Source organism: Archocentrus centrarchus, unplaced genomic scaffold (genome assembly GCF_007364275.1).
Source record: "Archocentrus centrarchus isolate MPI-CPG fArcCen1 unplaced genomic scaffold, fArcCen1 scaffold_29_ctg1, whole genome shotgun sequence".
Classification (NCBI taxonomy): Eukaryota; Metazoa; Chordata; class Actinopteri; order Cichliformes; family Cichlidae; genus Archocentrus; species Archocentrus centrarchus.
The window spans coordinates 4,188,741-4,209,024 of record NW_022060258.1 but is presented as its reverse complement, the minus strand read 5'-3'; the positions used below and the strand labels follow the sequence as shown (position 1 = coordinate 4,209,024).

The following is a 20,284-nucleotide window of genomic DNA, read 5'->3' as shown; positions in this document are numbered from 1 at the left end:
AGGGAGGTGAATAAATGGAGGGAGAGAGTTAAAGGAGACGCTGCGCTCAGCGTGTTTCAGACTGATGGAGATCATGTGCACTTCGTACCACCACATGTTGGTACCTGGCATTACTCACGTCCACTTAAGAAAATTACATTCAGTACGTTCCTCCCTTTAATGCTTTTAATAGCCTCTTAAATAGACATCACAGCAGCATGCTTAATGGCTCAAATGGAGCAAGTAGCACAACATGGACACTGATGTTCAGAAGTTTGGGCTCAACTAAAACTGGCCCTGTTTTTGTTTTTATATCTATTTCATGTTTATGCATAAAACTGATCAAATCTAAATACCAATCAGTGATTAATGGAATTAATCATGACTGTTTTTTTTTTTTTTTTGGCTAATGATTAATAGAGTATCTGTGTGGGCGTACAGAGGCACATTTTCAGTAATCAGCACAAACATTTTTTCTGTTAAGTTCTTGTTTCTCAGTGATTTTGGTAAAAGGAGCAGTTATTCTGATGAATTACAACTTTAATTTCTCTGGGAAACACAAGTCACATCTCAGAAAATCCCAAAGTAAGATTTAAAACCCGTCATTCTTTTGCTATACCTGCACAGAGTTTATACGACATTACGGCTTCGTAATCAGCTCAGCGACAGCGCGGTCACGCCTCTGGAATGAATCCCGTTCTGATTCACAGCACAAAATCAATAAGCCAAGAAAAACAGTAAGTGCACTTATGTCCATCTTTACCACGATAAGCCGAAACCGCAGAGTTCAAACTGTCATGAATCTCTGCAACATTGCAACAACGCGATTGGCTCACTTTCTTCTTGTTCGGCTGCCTATTGGCTCGTTGGTTGCAGGGGTGGGACAATCCATAGATTTCTGTTCAGGAGGGAGCTGAGCATAAAAGCAAAGCTATTGATTTACTGGTCAGTCTAAATCCCTACCCTCACTTATGGTTACGAACTCTGGGTAGTGACCGAAAGAATAAGGTCACGGATACAAGTGGTGGAAATGAGCTTCCTCCGAAGGGTGGATGGCTTCTCCCTTAGAGATAGAGTGAGGAATGGAGCTGTTCAGGAGGGGCTCAGAGTAGAGCCATTGGGTCTCCACATTGAAAGGAGCCAGTTGAGGTGTTTTGAGCATTTGATTAGGATGCCTCCTGGGCACCTCTTGGGTGAGGTGTTCCGGGGATGTTCTATCGGGAGGAGGCCCCGGGGCAGACCCAGGAAAATCTGGAGAGATTATATCTCTTGGACGGCCTTGGAATGCCTCGGTTGGGGGGGGGGGGGGGGGGGGGGGGCAGGATTTTTGAAGTGCCGTGTCCTCTCTGTGTAATATGTGTTAATATTTGGATGTTTGGGCATTAGAAACATTTCATATTCTGTTATCACAGATGAAAACTGTTAAAGAAGCAGCACTGCATGTGGGTAGTTGGGGCTGTGCATCATCAGCCTCTGTGGGCTCAGTTGTAGCCTCAGAACAGACTGACAGTTCTGTGCAGGACAAAGGCGTATCTGAAAGGAAGGCTGGGAGAAGCATTAAAGAAGTAAAAGGCTTGGCTGTAATCTCTGAGGGCTGTATTTTTCACGTAGTAGGCTAAATGGTTTTACATGAAAAGAAATACCTGACTGGTTAAAGTGATGCTGTTATTGTGAGCAGATTGCTTTTTAATCTTTTGATGGATGTGATACTGGACGTATTGGTCTCGGCCCTGCGACAGACCTGTAACCTGTCCAGGATGTCGTGTCTGAACGTACTTTTAAATCTGCTTACTTTGTTACTTTAATAACATTAGATTCATATTCTCCTCTTGAATGGAGGAATGAAGTTACATGCTGAACTATTTTCTGGTGAAATATTGTCATCAGTTCAGCCTAAAGTCGCATCATTCTCCACATGTCACCCAACAGTCATCGTTTCAGCTGAGTGAAAGTGGAGCTCAGATGTCCTTTATATTGATGTCCTCTAACTCTTCTTTGGGGATCTGAGGCATTCCCAGGCTGCTTAGGTCTACACAGTGTGTTCTGCCTTGAGGTCTCAGTGCTGTTAGATATTTGACTGCATGAAAGGGCAGAAACTCTTCTCCAGTTCTCTTAATTTTCCTTCAGCGATCGGTGACTGTAGAGCTGGTTTGTTTTTTTTCTCTCCTCCAGACTGTTGGATTTATTTCTTTTGGCCTGTTTTCTCCGAATATTCAGAACCAGAATGATAGCCTGTGTGACCTGCTAACTGTCAGCCACAGAAACAAACTATTGAATAACACATGGACAGAAGTTCTAGTCTTCTGTTGGAGGGATGAAGACCGTTAAGGGATGTTATTTCATTTGGTCTGAAATGTCCCAGCAGCAAAGGCGTGATATTCAGCGGGGCAGAATAAAACTAAGAAACATTTCCTACCTGCCATGTTGTGTGCTGGGTGAGCTTTTCCACCGAGTGTCCACATCAGTAACGTCCGCCCACCGTTTGCTCTTCCCGTCACATCGATGCGCAGCTCTCGCCGTCAGACATGTCTGGGCTCATCTCGTGTGCATCACTGTATCACCGATATGATGTTTTTATATCACGTCAACATTTATTCCGGTGTTATTGCAGACGAAATGATGATAGACTGCCTGACAGCAGTGAAAAGTTTGAAAGTTGTTCTTGGGCTGAGATGTACTTTAAGACTGCAGTTTCCAGCTGAAGGGTGAGTAAAGCGCTTTTCCAGGCCTTTGAGGATGATGTGAGGATTCACATTTAGAAACAATTAGATTTTGTTCTTGTCTTTCAGAAATGGGCCGTGAGATGCTCCACTGTGGTCATCCATCTGGCTCACGGCCCACAGCTCACTAGGCTTTTTCATTTGTCTTTGTAGACGGCATGTGATCATTTCCAGTCCTCACAGTTTGTTGTTTGCTGTTCATTTCAGATGTTCTAACCTCCCGTCCAGCTGTTCTGTCTCCTGCCCCCGGGACTTGTTCTGCTACTCTTTCTGGTCATAAACCTGCATCTGTAACCCCTTACAAAGGATGCATTCAGATTACTGACAGTGCAGATGCTGCTGATCTGTACTTTCAAGCAAAAACTAAATGTTGGTCACTTTAACATGAATTACTGGAACCTCAAACTATGACACTGACCTCAGTGTCCGGCAGTCAAATGTGCACCGAGTCCTCCATTCCTGTTTTTCCGTAGTGGATATAAAGTGGCATCTTTACAGTCAGTGGACGTTCCATTTCCTGTCCACACACCATTTTACGGGCCATGAATAAACAGCGTCTGTCCTAAAGTTCCCAGAATCCTTTGAGATCTTTCTGCATCCACTCACAGCACCTTTCACCGGAGCCTGAGAGCTTCCTTTGAGGCGTGCGGCGGAGTGAGTGAGCCCGCCTTTATCTTTCAGATCACTCCTGCAGAGGTTCGGTCCACTGAAAACAGACTTTACTGCATCACTGGATTCTCACTGACATCAGCTCGTCTTTCAGATTCTGTCTCAGGTCTTTTTGGCTTTTATCATGTGGTGAGCACAGTTTCACGAAACAAGCACGTCATTTAACCAGAGTCCAAACACAGCCGGCGCTCTGAAGAAGCATCATTCAGTACTGAGATACCGGCCTCTGAGCTCCTGCTGGGTGTTTTTACTGCTCTAATGAGTGGATGAAATTCACAGTGAAGACTTTGTGGACACTTTGAACAGAGCCCAGTCTGAAAGTCCTCCAACTTTGTGCAGCATTTCAGCTGTCAGAGTAACCTGAGCGAAATCATGACCAAACACACTTAAAGTTATGAGCAGCACAGATGTCCAATGATTGATAATATTTCTTTGAACATCTGGTGTCCGTCCTTCTGTTCTCAGCTGGAGAGATGTGCTCTTAGTGCCCAGCAGCACGTCGGTCCTGTGCAGTCCCACAATCAGATAGTGCAGATGAAATAAAAAATGATTGTTGTATTATTTGTGTTGTTTTATGACTGGAAGATGTAATCAGGTCACAGTGACGCACTTTTTTAGTCCACCTTTGCCTTTGCGGTTTTTATTTAGTGTCTCAGCTGTAGGTGGAGCGCAGTCATCAGCAGACTGTGTGGAAGTCTGGATCCTCCGACCACAGCAGCACTCCGGCTCAGCTCGGTTTCCCTCATTTAGATTAGACGTCCCTGCTTTAGAGTTTCAGCTGGAGGATAAACCTGGAGATCAAACTGTCAACCCTTTAACTGGATGGTAGAAGATGATGATGTGGAGTTTATGATTTCTTTGTAAGCTTTAGAATCTGGTTCAGGTGTTTGACCAGATGGAAATAAACTCATAACTTCTGGATGAGTTTAAATCCAGCTTTCTTTCCTCTGCTTTTTATTTAAATATGCCATGAACCTTCATCAACCTTTCCTCTGACTTTTCAGTTTTTTGCCTCCAATGAGGAGGTCATGTGACTGTTAGCGGGATTACTGATGGGAGTTCCAGGTGGATTACTTTAAAATATTCCCAGAGGTGGTGTTTAAGTAACTAAGGAAAATCACAATAGGCCACAGAACATTTCCCAGAAAGTCCAGTTTGGTACAGAACGTCCAGTTTGGTACTGAACATAAAGAAAATGATACTGAGTACCTGCTTGTTATAGTCAGCAGTTATTGCCTTATTCAAAAGTGTGCAGAGTGTTCTTGGATATTTCCTGTAATTTGCAGCCTGGTATCAGCTGCTTTATATTGAAAATAAGCTGGAAAATAGTGGACCTAAGAAATCAGTCCCTCAGTGGTGTTACCAGCACAACGTACTTAGTCCTGCTTACACAGACGTCTCTTTTAAATATAGATCTTGAACAGCATGTCAGCAGCTTTCAGATGGTTTCAGGTGGAGCTTACTGTGAAGAAGCAGGTCAAACCCTGAGGGAAGGACGTCATGTGATTGGTTAGTTTGTTTGCAGGATTTCTCTAAAAGTTCAGAGGGGCGTGGCTAAGGACGTTACAGTCGCAGTCAGGCTTTCTTTGTGTTAGCCGGCTCAACAAACCCTGAAACCCCAGTCAGAGGTAGCAGCTATCACAGTGTTCAGCTGGGCCCTCTGCTTCAGGCTCTGAGGCACTCTCAGTGCTGCTGCTTATTTCGAAGGTGACTCTGAGACTTTAAAGCTTCCTGTCCCACAGCTGACAGACTGATTGATCAGGTATGAACAGGTGTTCTTGGTGTGCGTCTGTGTTTCCAGCAGACTCAGCAGCAGGTTAGAATCAAGTAGAACAACATTTACGTTTCCTGCATCAGCACATTGATACACACACACACACCGTTTGTGCTGCTGTAACTTTACAGCTGTGCTTCATTCAGCAGTTTTTATCCTAATAAAAACTGCTGAATGAAGCCTCATACCGTCTGACTGTGAGGTTTTACCTTTCCAGTCTACAGACTCCAAAAGCACACAAAGCTGAGCCGTCAATATGTTCTTTACTCCTCAGAGATGTGTAACATTGTATCCATATTTCTGCATGTTTAGTACCTTTGTACACTTTGGCTGGAGAGTAAACAACATGGAGGATCTCAGGCTGCTAATGCTAGGATAATATATGCTAATGACATGCAGTATCTTTCTCATGCCTGATTGGCTTAGCCTGATCATGTGATCATGGAACTGTCTTGTGTCTATTCTGGGATGTGGTCACCAATAATTTGTATTTGTAGAAATGTTCAAGATGATCACAGACTATCAATCTCTTACAGCATGCATAAACTAGTTTTGATTTAATGATTATTGTTAACATTGAAAACATATTTGTGATCTATATGTGTGCTAACCCAGGGGTGACTAAAAGGATTTGGATAAAGGTTTAGGGCCAGGCAGTAAGAAGGTAACTTCTGAAGCGTTTCTGTTGCTGTGATGTTATCCTATATTGTATATTTTCATTAACGGCGGGAGGAGATCCCCATCACTGATGGGCCTGGTAGTAACGAGCTGCACATATAAACGTGTTCCTCCAGCAGAGAATCTGTATCACGCTGAAAACACGCTGGAAATAAAAGACTCTGTGAACTGTGGCGCTCACCTGCTCCTGACCAGGTGCTCAGCATCAGTTACCACGGTGATTTAGCAGGTAAAAAGAGGGCCATTTGTACAGCTCTCAGGACAGAAAGAAAATGTTTACAGAAGTTAATTTTAAACTGCATCCAGGGAGTTTTGGAAGGATCTTCATCTTGATGTTAGTATAAAATATCACAAACTAATCAAGATCCAGATCATCTCCTGGATCCAAGAGCTCAGGTCATCTTTGGAGTTCAGGGAGTTTTTAGCCGTGGTGGAGGCAGGGATCCTGTCACATCACAGGAAGATGTTTAGGAGTCAGTCTTATTCAGCTTCAGATACAGTAAGCCCAGAAATGCTTCCATGGACTCTCCTTCCTGACGGCGTCCTCTGTGAGCTTTTGGGTTTTATCAGAATTGGAAGTTAGAATTCCTTTTGGGAACGGTGCAGCCCATTAAAAGATTTGTGGGGTGTATTTTTGGCAGTTGGATGCAGAGTTTGGAAAGTATCATCTAATCAGTTCTAATAATGTGGGCTGTGCACAGTGCAGGATGAACAGCTCTGTTTATGTCTTCCTACCAACAGACACGGACTACATCAGTGAGGAGGAAAAGCAGAAGGTGGAGATGATGTTGGCCTTTCTCACTGAGGAGTCCAAACAGGCTGCAGCCAGCACAGCTGTAAGTACACCTGCATGTCACCCTCTCACAGCTGGCTGTAAAATGAACCACATCCAGAAGGTTTTTACTTTTGTCTGACAGATCTCAGAATGACTGTAGCTGCTGTTTCTGACTGTTCCAGCTGAGAGCTCTGATTTCAGCCGGTCTGCACTCACTCCGTTTGCAGGATAATGCAGTATAATCCCCTCCCAGCATCATTCAGAAAGTTTTTTTTATATATATATATATATATATATATATATATATATATATATATATATATATATATATATATATATATATATATATATATATATATATATCATGAAGCTAGATGGTCCTAGCTGCTGACCTGACTCAGAACAGCAGACCACAGAGCAGGAACATCACATCATCACATCAAGGTCAGACTCTGTGTGTGAAGGCAGACGAGTGAATACTTCTGGCTGTGTCCTGAAAGTTTTATGAAAGATGGATGTAGCCAAGATGATGTACGCAGTCATTTGTGGCCTCCACGTTTGGAAACCACAACTTTAGCATTTTGGTTATCAGCTAATGCTGGCTTTGTTATCCACAGACACACACCACACTGCCAAAGTGTTCAGTCGTCTGCCTTCACACACACATGAACCTGAGTAACATCCATTCTTAATCCAGAGGCTTTAATATGATGTGGGCCCACCCTTTGCAGCTACAACAGCTTCAACTCTTCTGGGAAGTCTTTCCACAGGTTTAGGAGTGTTTATGGGAATTTCTGACCGTTCTTCCAGAAGCACATCTGTGAGGTCAGACACTGATGTTGGAGAGAAGGCCTGGCTCACACTCTCCACTCTAATCCATCCCAAAGGTGTTCTATCAGGCTGAGGTCAGGACTCTGTGCAGGCCAGTCAAGTTCTTCCACACCAAACTGGCTCATCCATGTCTTTATGGAGCTGCTTTGTGCACTGGTGTGCAGTCATGTTGGAACAGGAAGGGGCCATCCCCAAACTGTTCCCACAAAGTTGGGAGCATCAAACATCACAACTTTACACAATGCAGTCAGACAGGTACCGTTCCCCAGGCAACCATCAATCCCAGACTCCTCCCTCAGATTGGCAGATGGAGAAGTGTGATTGATCCCTCCAGAGAACACGTCTCCACTGCTCTAGAGTCCAGTGGCGGCGTGCTTTACACCACTGCATCAACACTTTGAGCTTGATGATGTGAGGCTTGGATGCAGCTGCCATGGAAACCCATCCATGAAGCTCTCACTGTTCTTGAGCTGATCTGAAGGTCACATGAAGGTTGGAGGTCTGTAGTGATTGACTCTGCAGAAAGTTGGTGACCTCTGTGCACTATGACCCTCAGCATCCACTGACCCACTCTGTGATTTTACGTGTCCTACACCTTCATGGCTGAGCTGCTGTCATTCCCAATCACTTCCACTTTGTTATAATCCCACTAACAGCTGACTGTGGAATATTTAGCAGTGACTGGACTTGTTGCACAGGTATCATCCTATCACGGTACCACGCTGGAGTTCACTGAGCTCCTGAGAGCGACTCATTCTTTCACTGATGTCTGTAGAAGCAGTCTGCATGTTTAGGTGCTGGTTTATACACCTGTGGAAGAGACTGGAACACCTGAACTCAATGATCTGGATGTGAGTGAATATTTTGGCAAGTATAGTATACCTGCTAATTAGTAACATCCAAATACAATCCTTGAACTTCACTCAGCAAACTGGAGCTCCACCTTCTTGGATGGTCTTTCAGTCCAATGAAGCCACAGCAGCCATATTATTGGTCAGATAACTGCATTAAAAATGCTCCAACAGCACAAACACGGTCCAGATGTCCAGTTGAGGGACTCCAGTTAGCTGAAGTGTTAGGTTAGCACACAGCTAAGCAGCTACAGCCACCTGTGTCACCATCCATCTGTCAGACAGAGAGGCCACACCCCTAATAATGCAAACTTTAAACAGGTGTGTTATAAAAAGGCTTCACTTGTGTCAGGAAGTTAATCCGGTGTAAAAAAATCAGACGTGGAGCCTTGTGAGTAAGGGAGCAGCTGAAAGTAGGTTCTTCTGCAGTTGTTATGAAGGGGAAATTATGGTAAATGGATGGACTGGTACTTATATATATTTCTACATAGCTGAGCACTCAAAGCACTTTTTACTGCAAGTCTCATTCACCCAGGCACACACACATATTCATACAGCACTTCTATCTATGCCTAAGTGCTTTCCAACATTCTCTCTCTCACACACACACACACACACACACACACACACACACACACACACACACACTCTCTCTCTCTCTCTCTCTCTCTCTCTCTCTCTCTCTCTCTCTCTCGCTCTCTCTCTCTGTCTGATGGATGCATCAGGAGCAACTCGGGGTTCAGTATCTTGGCCAGAGATACTTGGAGACTGGAGCAGGCAGGGATCAGTCCATCCTTCCAGTTGGTTGACAGCCTGATGTGAACCTCAGAGACCAAAGCAGTTTCTGTATCAGGCTGTAAACATGTTTATTTCTGCTGCAAAGTTTTAACATGGGGACTGACTCACTGTGGCGCCTCTGCTGGACTGCAGATGAACTGCAGGCTGGGGGACTTGTGCACTGGCTTCATGTTTCAGCCCTGCAGGTTGCATAAAGCAGATGCAGTAAACTGTTACTCAGAACCAGAGACTGTGAGCATGTTACACCAACTTCAGACTGCCCAGCAGCTGCTGCACCCACAGCGTCACAGCCATGAGAGCAGAAACAGCAACCTGCTGGGTGACAGGCTCAGAAGAACAACGCTGCCTGTTAAATCTGAACCCAACAAATGAACCTCACAGATCAATATATAAATATCTATAACTAATACTTGACTTTAGGAAAACGTGAACGTGGTCAGGAGAAAGCCATTTCCTCCGAGGTGTCCGCTCGTCGTCTCCGTGGGAAACGTGATCCTTTACTCTCCCCTGTAGTCTCCACCGCAGAGCTCGACCGGCTGGAGTGGAGGATTTATTATTGATAAAGCAGGCAGGAACGCTGCATGTAAATCACTTTTCTGCAAGTCATGCTTGGAGAACCAGGAAATCAAATAAGAGCAAAAATATTATTAGAAGTTAGGAATGAAAGCACAGTGTTCAGTGTGACTTGATACTGAGGATGTGAAAAATGGAAAATAAAGCAGAGTTTAAGTGCAGCCTGAGGTGGATTTGCACAAACGCGCTAATGGCTCTCTGCTGATGCTCTCTGCTCTCATTCAGCTGCAAGTAGGAAATTACTTTCTCTAAAGTGAAGTCATGCTACTGTTTGGAAAGTATTCTTCAGTCCCGTCACTCCAAGAAATGTTAAGTGCCTCCAAGCTGCAAGTCATGTTTTTCCACACAAGAGCCGTGGGAACGACACTTTCCTCGCCAACCAGAAACACCAGGAAACATTCAGTTAATAATTTCACACAACACACACACACTACAGTAATTACACACACTGACGGTCCCGGCAGATAATTTACTGGAACATTCAACTTTTAGACTTTAGCCGACAGAAAACCGACCTCAGTCTGACAGTCGGAGACAAACTCTGTGTGTACTCTGCACGTATTCAAAGATTTAAGTTAGTGTATGTATATATTTGATCCTGAACGTATACTTTTGATCCTGCGTGGATTACAGAAAATCCAAACTGAACCTCACCGTCACAGACTCAAACACAGGTGGAAGAAGGTCTTCAAACGGGGCTGAGAGGTTGTAAAATAAAACTTGGTGAAAACTTTCTCAGTAATTCCTGATGCTCCTCTTTTCAAACAGAATAGGATACCAGGAGATCTCTGCTCTCCATCCCCTTTTTTTTCCATCAGTGTTCTGGTGTGAAATCCAAGCTGAGGTTACAAACAGCCGCCTGTGTTTGCTTTTTATTTTCTGGCTTTAATTCCTGTTTAAACTCTACGTGCGGGTCACACTCGAGCAGACATTAAGAAGTAAGTGAAGCATTTTGCAGAGGTAACGCTGAATGTTTCTGAGACGTTCGAGATGGTCCGATCTGATGGGCTGTAAGTGAAACCCAGCAGCCTTCACCCGGAAAAACCTTCCCTTTCATGATTTATGTAACCACAACTTTTCATGATGGTTAAAACATTTATTAGGAGAACTACACGAGTTCTTCTATTTTTAAAGACGACCATCGCAGGGAGGAGGATGGTTGAAGCATCCTTTTGTGGGGATCGATGGAGAAGAGCAGGTGTGGTTTAAGGTTGGAGGTTAGTGTTGAGGTTTCTCACTAAGGTCCACAAATACTGAACAGGGAGAATTAACACGAGGACTCACAAACAGCTTTGATGGGAAACTTCTTCCAACAGTTCCCACATTTATGAGCAGTGATGCAGCCTTCCAGCTTATCTGAATAATTCAGAAATTAGCGGGTCACAAACAAGCAGACGTTGTGTAATTGAACAACACGGCTGCAGCTGTGACTTCTACACAGATATTATTAGTATAGGTTTTTATGCTGCTGTCTCTAGGGAACAGCACGGGAACTCAGGCAGCAGAAAAGCATCGATGTGTTTGGGCCGACCCCAAATGACTGAATGTCTCTAACAGCTGACCTGTTGCATGCATCAGAGCTCAGGCAGCCACTTTCTGTGCAGGATTCCTAGAAGAACGCAGGTTGGTTTGTTGGATCCTGATTGATCCGGTGTTGATAAAGTCACTGCTGCTGTGCCACACGTGTAAATATGCTGCACATGTTTTTCCTGCAAGAATTTAGTGAATCTGGCACACAACGCAGAGTGATCAGTCACTGAGCAGGTTTATTATTTTTAACCCAAACCACCATCTTTCCCTGACCTTACCGGGGGGTAAGGTCTAACTGACACCTGGAAGAGAGACCAGGTTGTTAACCCTGGAGGGTGTCTCACTACCGCCCCTCCCACCTCCTCATGGGGAAATCAGACTCTCGGCCCCCTGTGGGCCACCACCATGGACAATACTGTTCTGCTGTTTTTAGTCTGAACAGGGCCTTTAAACAACAAGTAAATCCACAGCCACAGAAATCCAGCAAAGAAGCAGCTAATTTCCTTTTGGTACACATTTGCTCATAACAGCAGATTACAACAAATTCATCAGAGCAAGTGTGGAGTTTGTGCTTCATCACAGGTCAACCAGAAAATAAGCATTTTTCCCCGTTTCTCATCACTGTGGCAGATCAGGTGATTACAGAGTCATAACAATATTCTTTTTGTGCATTACGACACTGCATGAGATAAAATGTCACGCTTGACGTCCTCTTTCGTCTCCCTGCGTCATCCAGATCGTAGCTCATTTGCTCTGAGTGGCCATAAGTTTGTACAGAGACAACATTGGCACGCTGCTTCTGGCTCTCTGAATACTCAGACTGTATTTGTAGGCCTTCATCTCTAGTGTGAACTCTGTAGATCTTTAGAGAGAGAGGTGGAGAACGATGTGCTCCCCTTTCATTTTCTTCTCTCAGTAAGCTTCTTTTAATGCCAGTGGAAACTTTGTTAGGACAGCAGACCTTTGCAGGTTTCAGAGAGCTTTAGTAGGAGCTGATCCCAGCACAGAGCGAGTGTCCTCGGGCTCCTGCAGATGCCACTTTCAGCTGCCTGTGTGAGATTAAATCATCAGGCTGTTTGAAAAGCTGTCAGGTCAGTTAGGTGCTGCTGTCCCGTCGCTCTTTTCTCCAAATGTTTCCATAGACCGTTAAGGCTCATGCTCATCTTCACACGCAGTACACAGATATTCAGAAACACTGCACTAACACACACACACACACACACCGCTGCTGACCACTTTCCCTGTGCTTGCTGATGTTTGCCAGGACAACACACAGGATGTCAGGGCAACCAGCTCCATAGAGATGGGTGTTAAAGCTCCAGTGATTATCCTCTAAACGGAGGCAGGAGGAAGGGACTGTGTGTGTGTGTGTGTGTGTGTGTGCACGCGTGTGTGTGACCTTTCTGTTAGACCTGCTGTGATTTACAGCTGAGAGCTGCTCAGGTTTGGACTTTATGTTCCACCTGATCAGTTTTCGACGTTGCACATCGTCACATTTGATGTTTGGTCTGCAGAGAGGTTATCAAGGGAGAAAAGTGTACACTAACTGAAAAGTGCAAAACACTTCCAGAGCAAAATAAACCAATAAATAAAAACTACATTAGAAGCACACAGAACATGTATTTAGTTTTAATCTTTACTGGTTTGGTCAGGTTGGTCACAACCAGCTTAAAGAGGCTTTTTGTCTCTGCAGCGTGTATGCAGGCTTTTGCAGTTCTCTTGTATAACAAGGTATTTTAGAAACCTTAAAGAGGTCATATATCATAGTGCACTGCACACAGACACACCAGGGGGCAGTCTCTGCAGGTGAACAATCAGCCGAGCTCAGTGAGCTGTGAAGCATGAACGCTGTGAACAAAGTGTAGCTAGTAAATTGTTTGGGCGTATCTGCGGTTTAGTCCAGCTGATGAAGGCGAGCTAGCAGACGCTGACGAAGCCGTGCACACTGTTTGCTTCTTGAAAGCTGTTGATAAAGATGGAAACACTTCACTGATGTGTTTGTGTCCACTGGCAACATACGTCTTTGAGTCCTCAAGAATTAATCTGTAGAATAGTGTTGAAGTTCAGACTAATCAGCTCATCTAAAAGTAAGAAAACAGCCAGTGTGGCTAACGTTAGCAGAGCTAACAGCAGCAGCTGTCTTTCCCTGCAGGCTAACATCAACACACGTTTGATCCAACCTATACAGTGAGTCATTTTTGACATCTAAATACTGGGTTGTGCTGATTTTATGAGACCATCTGTTTTTGTTTCCAGCATCAGTTACCATCCTTACTGCTGTCTGCATACTTTAAGAAACTTAAACTTTGGTTAGGTTTGGGATCAAGAACACATTCAAAAAATGGAGGCAAGTTCCTTCTGAAATAAATCTGTTTCAAAGTCATCCAGAGTGTAGCTAAAAATAGGATGGTTGTAATTTTGGGATTGGATGGTGAGAGAGCCTTGGACTGTGGCTGTATCTGATGTTTCACCGAGGTTTGGTACAAGAGGAAGGTTTTTTAGTTAGATCCGGCTCCTCTATGCTGATCCACTGGGTGTAATTTTAATAAATGGGCTTTCCTTGTCACCCTTTACACTCCATCGTGGAACAAGCCAGGGTTGCCCCCTGTCCCTGCTGTTGTTTAGCCTGACCTTTGAACTTCTTTCCATGGCAGTTTCTAAAGAGACAAACATCATATAGTTTTCTATGCTGATGACATAACTTCGTTTTGCTCTGACCTGGCAAAGATTGTACCAAGTTTACTAAACCTGTTGAGGTCACTCTGAGCCTTCTCAGGCTTAAAAATAAATTACACCAAATCTCAAATTACAGTAACCGATTCATACGTCCTTTATTTCAGTAGAGGAATTTACCTATTTGGGTCTTGAGGTACAGTATTTCCCACAGTTGATAAAATATTCCCATGTAATTATAACCCCCTTATAGATAAGGTAACCCACTCATATCAGTGTTATATTCTGCCTATTTCTGTAGTTTTTCCAGGCTGTTTCATTTCCACCTCCACCATCTCTGTGTTATTTATTTATTTTTTAAAACCTGTTTTCATTTGGAACAATAAGTGACTTAGACTTTCCTTACTGTATCTGCCATATGATAGAGGTGGACTGAAATAACTAAATCTCATATGGTACTACCGGACACCTCAAATTAGAGCTGAAATGTTTTATTTCAACAACAATCCCCTGACCTGAATATTAAGAGAATTAACCCTGAAATGTCCGTATGTATGTAGTCAGCAGGTAAAAATACTCTAATCAAACAGGCTGAAAAAAGAGTGGACCAAAGGTGTCATTTCTTTATTTTTTTACTCCTGTTATACAGCTCATTAGTGCAAAGAGTCATCCCTTAACAAACTGCAGGCCTGGAGAATGGATTTAAAAGATGATTTACCTGAGAAAGAAGCATGCTCTTTAGTTCAAACACAAACTATAAATTCATATTCTAGATTGCTGCAATGTAAATGCATACCTAGACATCACGTTTGATCCAACAAGGCTGCACCGTTCCAACCCCGAAACCCCCGACACTTGCATTAAATGTAATTGTCAGAAATTGTCTGTTCCATTGTGTGTGGGAATGTCCTCCTGTACTCTTTTTGGAAAATGGTGCTGGGTACCTGCAGCCAACTTACTGGGGAAGAGGTCTCTCTTAATCCTAAATTATGCTTATTGAATATTTACCTGGACGGCTTTGTGGTCTCTAAGAATGTCAGATCTTTACTCAACTTCTGGTTTTTTAGAACCCAGCTGATGGACAGCTCAATCAACCTGTGCAGTTTCACAGTGGCTTAAAGGAATGACTCATCATCCTACTTTAGAAAAGATCATCTGCCTCACAGAAAACAAATCTAAATATTCTGAGGCATTTGGAGCACTGCCATAGCTTTCTGGAGGATAATGATTTGATGACGACTCCTGTATAGGGCTGCCCTTTCCCCTCCCTCTAAGTATTAATAATAATAATAATAGTTGTTGTTGTTTAGTGTGCATTATTTATCACTTATTTGCCATCTAGCTGTTATCTTCAAAACAATGAATAAATGCTTGGGAAAAAAAATGGTGCTTTGTGATGCGTCCACATAGATGATATTGTTATGTTGTACTCTGCCTTGTGCAGTGAGCTGTGTTGAGTACAGGACTCACTCTGATGGAGTAGTTTTACAGTGTGGTACTGCACTGGTTGCCATGGTATCCTGTGATAGTACTTCAGTTTAACTTTAGGATCTGAATATTTCCTCTAGCTGAAGACAAAGCTTCATCATTATCATATCTGTTATGACTAACCTTCTCATTATGATCTCCTCTCAAAGTAAAATAATAATAAATACTAAAAAATATCATTATTAAATAATAAAGGACTCTGAGCTAAACTTTGTAGATGAGCTTTATTTAAAAATGTTGGTGAACTGAACCAAAACAAATTGGAATAATCAGTGATTTATAATTCACCGAAAACTGAAAATGACAAATCTGCATCATGTTGTTTTGTGTGTTGAGCGAGTATTCAGGGCACGGGCAAACGTGTCCTCCATCGCTCATCTTTCAGTTCCTTTGATCTGTAACTGAGTCGCAGTTTAAATAATACACGGTTCTGTAAAAGTTTCCATCCTCAGTTTATGTGAGAAACAGGGCCGTGAAACTGTGTCACTGTTATTGAGTCTTCTATCAGAGGCTTTCATTCACTTCAGCTCTATTAAACCCACAGAGCTCAACCGTAAAGTCTGACATTTCTCTCGCCGCCGCTGCTGTCAGCGCTAACAAACCGGTTAGCCCGACTTCCTGCCTGCCTTCATATTTACACACGAGCTGTTAGAAACAGCAGAACCACTGATCCTTATGATTGAAGCTGTACAGGAAACAGGAGAGGCAAAGGAGGGAGGAAGTGAGGCGTTTAGGAAAGATTTCATATTCAGGCTCGCAGGAATTCATTTTTACTCGTATTCTTTCGTTTCCCTCTTCACCTTCACACGTCAGTGACTTTGACCTGTGACCTTTCCAGCAGGCACATGTATGTTCCTCTGAGTCGCTGTTACAGGCGGCTCGGCTCATCGATCGCAGGTTTAAAACGCTAAAACGGGCAGAACGTAATGTCTCCTTTTCTGTTGCGGCTCTTTGCTGATTGTTCTGATTGCATCCTTTCATTCATCTGGTTCATTTCTTGCTATTCAGAATATCGACTGAGTGCTTTTAAATCTCTCGGGTAAGGCCGAACATGTTTTCCTACACTTTCATTTCTCTTCTGCAGAACAGCACAAGTTTTCACTGTACCACCTCTGAACCAAGCATGGTATTAGATATGACTTTTCAAAGGACTCTTTGTGTCTTTATAAATGCTCAGCAGCAGAGTGTGCACCCACAGTGTTCCTGCAGTGTCCTCGTCCTCTTCTTCTACATTCTTCTTCTGTGGCTACAAATTTGGTACTGGGAACAGTACTCAGATCCTTTGGACTACCTGTCTTGCTTCAAGCACAGTGCTGCCACCAATAGATAAAAGTTTAAAATGTGTTTATTAATGTAACATTTTAACCACATCCCTGATTTTTAAACATCATGCGCTGCTGGACTGGTTACATCGAGGTCTTGTGTTTAATGTATTCTGATAATGACACTGAGCAGAGACCCCATGCTCCAACTCCTCCAGCTTTATATGTGTGTAGGTGGGTGTCTGCAGCCAATCAGCACAATGGATCAATCAGAGAGGAGAGAGCAGATTAATAAGGATGAAAGAAACAAACAATGATCAGACTCAGGCTTCTTCAGTTCTCAAACCAAGTGGTGGAGAAACCAGGTATTTAAATCCTAGTGGGGGTGTCCCCTGGAGCTGGTCGTTTAATAATAATAATAGTACATTTTATTTATAGGCCCCTTTCAAAACTCCCAAGGTCACCTTACAGAAATCAGGTAAATACAATACAAACATTAAAATCAGTCAATAGCAGAGAAGCCATGGCAGGCTGAGGATTGATGGCAGGCTGAGGATGATGGCAGGCTGAGGATGATGGCAGGCTGAGGATTGATGGCAGGCTGAGGATGATGGCAGGCTGAGGATGATGGCAGGCTGAGGATTGATGGCAGGCTGAGGATGATGGCAGGCTGAGGATTGATGGCAGGCTGAGGATTGATGGCAGGCTGAGGATGATGGCAGGCTGAGGATTGATGGCAGGCTGAGGATTGATGGCAGGCTGAGGATGATGGCAGGCTGAGGATGATGGCAGGCTGAGGATTGATGGCAGGCTGAGGATGATGGCAGGCTGAGGATTGATGGCAGGCTGAGGATTGATGGCAGGCTGAGGATGATGGCAGATTACAGTAAGCTTGTCTAAACAGATGGTTTTGAGGTGAGATTTGAAAGAAGTGACAGAAGCAGAATTATCTAAGTCCCGGGGCAGAGAGTTGATTCATGTGCATAATCACATGAGCCAAGGTGTGAAAAGGGGGTGTGGTCATTAGAATCAGTGGTTTTGAGAGAATTTGCCCCCACTCTGTCAAGTGACCTATTGGGGTCACCTGAAGAAAAGTGTGAGTGGGGGTTTGGGTGCCTGGGAAGGGAGCTCAGGACTGCCAGAGGTGGGAAGTAACAAAGTACAAATACTTTGTTACTGTACTTAATATATCTGTACTTTCTACTCATTACTTTAGGTTTAACATCTGAGAGAAGTTTTTATTTCAGTGCGCCTTCAAACATCAAACCGAGCTGAGCCTAAACGGTGGAACAACAGTTAAGGGACAGTTGTATTGGTGTATCCATCCAGGGCTTATTGCACACAAAGACATGAAAGAGGCAAAACCAGATAATTTATGTATCACTTATAGCGCTATAATCAGGCGTTACAGGGGCCTGGACCGAGGGCAGATGTCCGTAAGTTGTGTTCACGGTACTTCGGCATCTTAGCTAGCGCTAGGAGCAAAAATAAAAGGACTGTTTGTAGGTAATTTCAAATGCAACTTTTCTATCAGCTCAACAAATATCAGCAAACACACAAAGTGTGTGCAGTTTATCACACAGTGTGTCTGCTAGCTAAAGGTCCAGCTGCTGTATTTCAGGGAGAGCAAAGAAAGAGAGAGAGAGAAGTTCACTCAGAGATGGAGAAAGAGGACAGGAGAGGAAGAGGAGAGGTTAGATTTAAAGGTAACGACTGCTCAGTGACATCTGATAAACTGGAAACTGATCTGAGGGTCCCCCACCTGCTGAGTCCCTCTGTAACCCCTGACTGTACTCATGTTCCTGTTCAGGTGAGGCAGAGTCAGCAGCAAACAGAGCTGTTTTTAAGTTCTCTTTTTCTCTGCTCATGTTCTACAGAGCAGTGTTCAAGCTGAGTGCATTCATTAGAATTATAATTTAGATTGAAATAAAGTTTGTACTCTCATCTAATAATATTGTTTTATTGTTACATTAATATAGCATGGTGTTCAGTTAGCTTTGCACTAGAATATCAGGTAGAAATGTCCTCCAAAGAGCTACTTTTACTTTCTTACTCAGTACATTTCAGAGCCTGTACTGTATTTTTTAACCCAAGTATCTGTACTTCTACTTTAGTACAGAATGTCAGTACTTTTGCCACCTCTGAGGACTGCGTTGTAGATGGGGGACAGTTGGTGTTGTAATCCATCTCCTCTGTTCAGGGATGGTCGTCCACAGCGGACATAGATGCTTCTTTAACTCCTCTCTTTAACCAGCTGTCTTCCTGGTCCAAAACGTGAACAGTAGCATCCTTGAAAGAGTGTCCTTCATCCTTTAGGTGCAGAAGTACAGCTGAGTCTCCTCCTGTCGAGGTGGCTCTTCTATGTTGTGCATGCTTTTTCGAGCTCCAGGGACGACACTTCCATTAGCATCTTCACAGCGGTGTATTGTAGATCCTTAAACGTGGCACATATGATGCACATGTTGAGGTTTATTTGCTGCTTGGATCCATGAATGAGAAAGACCAAATTTACTGAAGGATGACTGGCACCATCAGGAACCCCCCCGGAGGTGGGTGCACCGTGGGGTTCAAAGCAGTCGAGTCCTGTGTGAAGTCCACCAGCGTGTGATTGTTCATCTGCAGCTGAGCGGTTTTGGTGTTTCAGCCTGTCTGTCTCGCCCTTGTTGTTTGTAATGTGAGAGGCAGGCCTGTGTTGTTTACATTATTGCTCTGTTAAAGAGCACTAACTCCAGCTGGTGGTTTGGTTTGAAGGGTTAGATTAATATTTGTACTTTATCATATATCAGGCATGTTTTCACAGTATTTTTAATTCAGCAACGTTCACCGTACTGTCAGCCGAGGTAAAGAAAAGTGTGTTGTGGGGATTGTTGTACGGTGCTGAGGACCTGATGACCTCCAGCTTGCACTGGGGCACTTTGCAGTGTGATGCAGTTGAGATGAGAATCAGCGCCTCCAGATCTGGTGGTTCTCAGCTGGGGAAGGAAGGAACATGCACTCCAGTTTGGGAATGAGTTGCTCCCCAAATGGAGGAGTTTAAGTATCTCTGGATCACGGGTGAGGTGAGACTCACAGACTGTTGTGTTGAAGAGAGCCGAGCGTGAAAGCAAAGCTGTCAATGTAACACTTGATCTGCATTCCTACCTTCAGCTATGGCCACGAGCTCTGGGTCGTGAGCAGAAATGAGAAGCGCAGTCATTCAGGAAGCGCTCAGAGCTGCTGCTTCTCCACAGTAAGCAGAGGGAATTGAGGTGGTTCATCATCTTAACAGGATGCCTCCTAGGGGAGGTGTTTTGGGCGTGTCCCATGGGGAGAAGACCCTGGGACACACTGGAGAGACTGCATCTTTTGGCTGGTTTGGGAGCACCACGGTGTCCCCAGAGAAGAGCTGGAGCTGGCGGAGTGCGAGGGAGGTGGATGATTGAATATTTGTATACCAACTAGTGCTCATGGCTTGTTTATGAAAGCCTGAATATTACACTTGATTTATTCAGACCTTGGATTTCCTGGAATTTTTCCACTATTTCCATTCCTTTTATAGACAAAACAAATGAAACTCATTGATTGTTGACTGAATAATGCAGTGATTATGTGCATTATATGTCTTTCTGCCTGTCCTCACTGTTGATGGAGTCATGATTCCTCGTCATTGCCGTCCTCTGTCATCTGTCCCTCTCAGTTTTTCT

At 43.8% G+C, this 20,284-nt stretch overlaps 1 protein-coding gene across 3 annotated transcripts in view; it reads left to right on the top strand.

Annotated features, from left to right (window-relative positions):
- The window catches only part of rnf123 (ring finger protein 123), a 162,265-nt gene that overhangs the window by 127,437 nt on the left and 14,544 nt on the right, over positions 1 to 20,284 (top strand). For all 3 annotated transcript variants that reach the window (XM_030723862.1, XM_030723863.1, XM_030723861.1), the window contains one exon: positions 6,562 to 6,656. In XM_030723862.1, the coding sequence (XP_030579722.1) occupies positions 6,562 to 6,656 (95 nt within the window). The remainder of the gene's footprint in view (positions 1 to 6,561; positions 6,657 to 20,284) is intronic.